Source organism: Myotis lucifugus, unplaced genomic scaffold, assembly GCF_000147115.1.
Source record: "Myotis lucifugus unplaced genomic scaffold, Myoluc2.0 scaffold_3224, whole genome shotgun sequence".
NCBI lineage: Eukaryota > Metazoa > Chordata > Mammalia > Chiroptera > Vespertilionidae > Myotis > Myotis lucifugus.
This window is the reverse complement of record NW_005874272.1, coordinates 10395-17597: the sequence shown is the minus strand read 5'-3', so window position 1 is coordinate 17597 and position 7203 is coordinate 10395. Positions and strand designations below refer to the sequence as shown.

At 49.1% G+C, this 7203-nt stretch overlaps 1 protein-coding gene across 2 annotated transcripts in view; it reads left to right on the top strand.

Moving 5' to 3' along the window:
* The first annotated feature begins 144 nt into the window (after positions 1–144).
* LOC102420765 (cytoplasmic aconitate hydratase-like) overlaps positions 145–7203 on the top strand; it is a 10168-nt gene continuing 3109 nt past the window's right edge. Inside the window, exons 1-3 of one of the 2 annotated variants that reach the window (XM_006108709.3) lie at positions 145–307; positions 2033–2180; positions 5466–5588. In XM_006108709.3, the coding sequence (XP_006108771.1) occupies positions 165–307; positions 2033–2180; positions 5466–5588 (414 nt within the window). In that variant the 5' untranslated portion in view covers positions 145–164. Of the gene's footprint in view, positions 308–488; positions 769–2032; positions 2181–5465; positions 5589–7203 lie in introns of those variants that run through there. The other variant, XM_023749149.1, reaches the window with a different exon arrangement.

Sequence of the window (7203 nt, the reverse complement as noted above, 5' to 3'; positions counted from 1 at the left end):
AAAAATATCAATGAGAGAGAATCATTGATCGGCTGCCTCCTGCACACCCCGCACCAGGGATCAAGCACAAAACCCCGCGCATGTGCCCTGACCGGGAACTGAACCAGCGGCCTCTTGGTGCACGGGGCACGCTGGCTGGGCTGACTTGTTGTGTTCTCCGCTAGATGCTGAAGCCGCAGCCCGCTAGATCTATTGTGGATGCCTATGTGCTGCTGAATTTGGGAGATTCAGTAACAACTGACCATATCTCTCCGGCTGGAAACATTGCAAGAAACAGCCCTGCTGCTCGCTACTTAACTAACAGAGGGTAAGTGTGAGTGAGGTGGGAGCTGAGGACCGACCGAAGGCAGCAGGGAGGGACTAGGCCAGCATTGCTCTTCCGCCTGGTCCTGTTGGAAGCAGACTGTGGCTCTTCACCGAACCCTGGTTCTTGGAAACCAGTCAGTCTTTTGTTTGCTGCTTCGAAGCTTCTATGGGTGAATCTATCAGCAGGTGAACCCTGTCATGGGGAGAGGGGACAATCTTCGAGCAAGTATTGTGCACATTCGGCTCAACTATCATTTCTGCCCTGGCTTGCCAAGTAGATAAAGCACAAGGGTCTGCTTTTAACCGCGGCAGAGCCTGGCTGCACTTGAACTGCTCAGCGGAAACATAACGTGAACTGCATTGCCGTTCCCAGTTAAGACATGCTCTTTACAGAGAACTGCTTGTAAGACTGGCTGTTCACACACTCATCAGCAGTCCTCAGTCATGCACCGATTTTAACAGGTACTACACCAGGGTTATCTGCTGTTAGCTAGTAGACCCGTATTAATCAAAGTCGGTCCTGACTCTCGCTTTCCGTGAGAGTCATCTGGGGAGATAAAGACTCCTGGTTCCCCTCCCACCTCCCGGATCAGCTTCCTCTGCGATGGGGCCCAGAGCCAATTCGAGGAACAAAATCCAACACCTTGTTTTGATTGGTGATTGGTGACCTCTTTTGAGACATGGACTCTAGGGAACTGAGTAAAAGCAAATATAATACCTTCCCAGAAAAATGCACATATCATAACATCTTGGATATCATTTTAGTTGCTCCTGAAACCCATTTATAGGTTCACTCGGTCCTCAATTAGATCTAACCTTTAAATCACATTAACACTCACACTCATTTCCCAGCATTTTAAGGTGCAGCCCAGTGAAGGGGTCACTGTGTTCGTAGTAAAATGTTGTCTCTGACGTTCTAACGTCCCTCTGACCAGGGTTCTCTCTGATCACAGGACGGAGGGATAGCTGTTCTGCCTCCTGGGTACTGCTCTGGTTTCTATCTTATGAAATTGTAAATCCTGCTGCCAGTTGTGTGTCTTCCCTTTCAGTCCAGTTCCTGATAACTGGGGGACAAATCGGAACCCCCTTCTGGTTAGCTTATGGGACATATTTTATGTTTCCTCCATTTTGGGCTCCACCTGACCCCTGACCAACTTACTTAGATTATTTGTCTTTACTTCCTTTTTCTTACCCATTTATTTTTAAGCCTCACCCAAGGCTATGTTTATCGATTTTAGAGAGAGAGGAAAAAAGGGAGAGAGAGAAACACCGATGTGAGAGAGAAGCATCAATCGTTGGCCTCCCGGATGTGCCCGGAGTGGGGATCGAACCCACGGCCCTTTGGTGAACAGGACAACCCTCCAACCAACCACCTGGCCAGGGCTTTCTTACCCATTTGTCATATTTTAATTTTTGTGAAACTTTAAAGGCTTCCGTACTGAATAAATTAAATACTCTTATTAGAGTTCCTCCTACTTTTCTACCCAGATTTATAAGACGGAGGTTGGCCTGGGATAACATTTAGTTCCACCTTCCCACCCCAGAGGGAGGTTGGGGATTACACCTCCAGCTGCCTCACTGAGGCTATGGGAACAGCTTGCTGCCCAGGAGGGCATTCTTGGTAGATGAGAGGAACACTGAGGTTTCTGTTTTTCCCTTCTTGGTGTAAGTGAAGGCCATCTTCACCCGTTCACTCAGCCGGCTCCCCTCCCTCTTGCCTTGGCAGCCTGACTCCGCGGGAATTCAACTCCTACGGCTCCCGCCGGGGCAACGATGCCATCATGGCTCGGGGCACCTTTGCCAACATCCGCTTACTGAACAAATTTTTGAACAAGCAGGCCCCGCAGACGATACACCTGCCTTCTGGAGAAGTGGTGAGTATGGTGACCTCGTCTGGCCCTGCTGGTTGGGTGTCTACCCGGTCGGTCACTTTCCCTCGCTCTTAGCTCCTTCCCTGCCCCTCCTGCCTCTGGCTTCCTGCGGTCTCGCCAGGTGTCCATGTGGAGCTCATCAGTGATGGGGACGCCCTTTAGCCTGGGAAACCTCGTTCTGCTCAGAGGTCCTGCCTTTGGCTTGACCAAATCCGCTTTCCTGGAGTTGAGCTTCCAGAGCCTTTGAGTGGAATGCACGAGTTCAGAGAGTTGGAGGGGAGATTCAGGGTAGGGTAGAGGGTGTTTACCCAGAAGTGCTGCTTTAGGACTGTATTGGCAGTTAGTTGAGTTCACCGCCCCAGGAGGAGAGAAGGAATGTGGAGGTCCTACAGGGAACCCGTAGGTGGGCCTGCCACAGTGGGATTGTCTGCTGGGAGGCCTGAGAGAGGCCGGGAAAGCCTGCCCTTTGAGTTGGACAAGCCCGGGTTCAAGTCCCAGCTCCACCTCAGACCAGCTGGGGAGCTCCCAGCAATGCATTTCCCGCTGAGCCTGAGCGTTCTTACCTGTGAAGCAGAAATACTGTTCTATCTACCTCGGCAGGCTCTGAGGCTAAAATGTAAATGGAGGGACATGTGAAACAGCTAGTCTGGTGTCTGGTCCGCAGTGTCACTTCCCTTCCCAGGAAATGTGGCGAAGCTGCTGGAAACGGGCGAGGCCACTTGCGAAATAACCTTCCCAACCTATTTTAAAACAATAACAGCTAATATTTATGTAGAACTTACTATGTCTCGGGTACTGTTCTAAGCTGTTTGCATGCATTGTCTAATTTAATACTCGTAACAACACTTTGAAGTGGGTACCATAGTTACCCACATTTTATTTTTTATTTTTTTAAATATATTTTGTTGATTTTTAACAGTGAGGAAAAGAGAGGGATAGAGAGTTAGAAACATCGATGAGAGAGAAACATCGATCAGCTGCCTCCTGCACACTCCCCACTGGGGATGTGCCCGCAACCAAGGTACCTGCCCTTGACCGGAATGAACCTGGGACCTTTCAGTCTGCAGGCCGACGCTCAATCCACTGAGCCAAACCGGTTAGGGTGTTACCTACATTTTAAATTGGGAACCACGGCATCGAGAGCTCCTATATCCCTAAGGCCACAGATAGAGAAACTGAGTTTAAACCCAGGGAGTCTGGCTTCGAAGCCAGTGCTGTTCACTACCACGCCCACTGCCTCACCTGCAGCTGATTATGTTTTTGTAAAGTCTCTTCATAGACAGTCACTGGTCACCAGGACCAGCTCAGAGCCAGTGCCCAGTAATGTTCAGTGAATCAGGGATAATGAGCAAACTATTCGATGAAAAAAATACAGTTAAATGGTGGGATGCGCAAGAGACCGAGGGGAGGCCTTGCGGCGGCAGACATCGGGGCCTCCGGGCACTGACTGTTGCGGTGAACGTCACTTACTTGCGAGCCCCACCACGGCAGAACTTTCAGTCAGATGTTCGGTGCCTCTTAAATGAGGAGACAGAAGCAGAGAAGGACGGGCATTTGAGCCAACCCTTGAACTCGAAAGATAGACCTCGGCCAAGGACAGGGAGGAAGGGAGAGAAAACAGATAATGCAAAGAATAGAGGAAAACAGAAAAAAACATTGTTTCTTCAGAGTGATGAGATGGTTTCCTGTTGCTGTAAAGCAGGGGTGGGGAACCTTTTTTTCTGCCAAGCACCATTTGGATATTTATAACATCATTCGCAGGCCATACAGAATTATCAACTTAAAAAGCAGCCTGCTGTGTTTGGTCAAACATCTAATTAACTCACCCTAGTGCCTTGGCAGGGCCTGACTAAATGATTTTGTGGGCCTTATATACGGCCCATGGGACAGACGTTCCCCACCCCTGCTGTAAAGTAATTAGAGGGCAAGAAAGAGTTCTTTGAATTTTTTAAAAAAAAATCCCTAAAAATTTCACAGGAAAAGTTGATTAGTTGAAAAAAATCTCTCAAAATATAAAACAGAAAAATAAAGGAGAAATTAGAAACTGAGAAAAGTAAAGACTGAACTGAGGAAGCCCAACATCTGACTGAACAGAGGTACTGAAAAGAGAAGAGAGGAAATTATCACACACCAACATAAGGGAAATTCTCGACTGCCAGATCGAAGACTCCAGATTGAAAGGGCCACTGAGTGCCCAGCAGAGTGCCTGGAGATGACCTGCGCCAGGCACATCCCTGGGAAGTTAAGATCAGCGGAGGTCTGGCCAGGGTAGCTCAGTTCATTAGAGCATCATCCCTTGCACCAAAGGGTCACGGGTTCCATCCCTGGTCAGGGCGCATGCCTAGGTTTCGGATTCCATCCCTGGCGCCAGTCAAGGAGGCAACTGATCGATGTTTCTCTCTCACATCAGTGTTTCTCTCTCCCTTCCTCTCTCTCTATGAACATATCTTCGGGTGAGGATTTTAAAAAGGAGAAGATCTAGAAACTCCTGGAGAAGCTAAAACAGGTTATATACAATATGCTGGAGAGCAGAGGTGCCGAAGCAACACTGGGAACTTAGACTGATTTCTCCCTTACACTCCTGTCCTTCACACCCCACTCAAATGAAATTAAAGTCATAACACATTCAGATACTCAAAAATTGAAATTTTTCTAAAACCCTCTCAATCAACCATTTCAGTTAAGAGAATATCTATATATATATAAAAGACTAAGTGACCAGCTGACCTGTCAGTAGGGATGACGCTCACTGACCACAAGGGGGCAGATGTTCAACGCAGGAGCTGCCGAGCGACAGCAACTTTGCAGAGTGCCCTCTCACACTCTGGGACCCCTCGGGGGGATGTCGGACAGGGTAGGCCAAGGGACCCCACCTGCCGGAGGGACCCCGCTCACTCCGCAGATGCCCTTCAAGCCCTGGCACCGCCCCAGGTGCGGCTGGCCTGGGAGGGACTTCAGGAGTTGGCTCCAGGGCATGTCCAGCCTGTCTAGCCCAGTCCCGCCCCGCCAGCCACCTTTTAATTAATTTCTTTTCAATGTGCACAAATCCGTGCACCAGGCCTCTAGTAAAATATAATTTGGTCAGTGTAGATAGATGGAGCTCATTGGGAATCTGTAGACCAGGCATCTGTAGACCAACCTATAGGTTGGCTGAGTTTTCCGTTGGCTTTGCGTTGACCTGGCTCACTGCAGACCTCTGACCCTGCACACCCCACCAGGTCTCCCTGGCCTGTGTCTGCACTCTGTGCCTTTGCTACATCTGTAATACCTCCCCTTTCTCTTCCTCAGCTTGATGTGTTTGATGCCGCTGAGCGGTACCAGCAGGCGGGCCTTCCCCTGATTGTTCTGGCCGGCAAAGAGTACGGCTCCGGCAGCTCCCGGGACTGGGCAGCCAAGGGCCCTTTCCTCCTGGTGAGTATGACATAGGGACATCCCCCGCGGGCAGCTGCCCCTGTGGACTGGAAGGGACGCTGGGAGGGGCCAGGAATCCATTCTGGTGCTTTACTCTCCACGATGTGGAAGAGCAGCTCAGAAAAGCAAGTGGTGTTTGTTCCTCCCCTGCTTCTTGGTGGACTGGCTTCCCTTCTCTCAGTGAAGAGTAATCTGGAGGTGAAATGGTTCCCTCAGACCAGACATATCCCAGAGCCATGGTCTTTGGGGGTCGCAGTAGAACAGCTGAGCGGAAGGTCTGTGCAGTCTCTGAAATCATATCCAAAAGTTTGTCTGTATGTCTTTTTCTAAGGGGAAAATTCCATGGTTTTCATGATGATCTCAGAGGTTGAGGACCCAAAATTTGTTTAAGGCCATTGTCCCCGGTGAACTTGAGGAATAAGCCAGGGCTGCTGCTGCTGACCTGTCTGCCAGGTTCCTGCAAGGGAAAAAGTCAGGAGCCTGAGCTTTGGGTAAACTCAGGAAAGTGCTTCCTACGATGCTTTTTACTGCCTGTGAAAGTCTCTTTAGACTCAGCAGGGAAGGACTCTCTCTCTATGCGAACAAGACCCTCTGTAGACCCTTCAGCCTTTCAAGGGCTTGACCAGGAGGTTTCCCCAGGGGCGGGGCCACACAAGGCCGCAGAGGGCTCTCACCTCCTCAGGGACCTCAACAAAACCTGCTGCCGGCTTTAATCCTCAGGGCAGGTAAAACGGCTTAGCTGATGTCAGTGTAGATAACGTGTGGCTCAAGCCAATCAATGCACTTGGGAAACCCTAAGTAAGTGGTATCCACAGTAAAACATGTGGCTGTCCAGCAGGGAGCCCCAGACATCCAGGCTTCTGAAAATCTTTGAATATCACACACCTATTATTTTGGTTTTTTAATCAATCATTTTGTTCTGTCGGAAAAAAAAATGTTCTCTGATTATTTGGTAGTATGTCAGGGGTCTGCTCTTTTAGAATCTGCTGAAAAGAACCAGAGAAAAGAAGGAAGAGGTTTGAGGAAGGGAGCTGGTCACTGACAGTAGTGCCAGTCAGTTGGGTGGGAGGGAAGGAGAACTGGAACCCAGGGGGCGCTCCAGAGTCGAGACTTCGCTGTATCGCTGCTCTGCGTCCTGGCTGCCCAGACACCATGTACTTCAATCTGTCACTGCCCAGCCAGGGCCACTCAGCAGTCTCCTGGGCTGAATTCATGCAGAGAGGGTTATACAGTTGTGATCTGTGGCATTGACAGACCTGCACAGCCATTTATACAGAACTAGGGACATGAATAGTATGCATTTACAAAGATTTATACTCCCCCTCAAAATAAGTACATAATACATGTATCCAAAAATCCGTACAAAATATCTGCTATCCTGAAGAATCTTCCCTTCCTCCATAAATTTGTTTTTAAATTTGGAAACAGTCTTGGCCAGGTAGGTCAGTTGGTTAGAGCGTGGTCCTGATACACCAAAATTGCAGTTTCGATCCCCAGTCAGGGAAACATACAAGAATCAACCCAATAAATGCATAAATAAGTGGAACAACAAATCGATGTTCTCTCTCTCTCTCTCTCTCTCTCTCTCTCTCTCTCGATATATATATATATATAT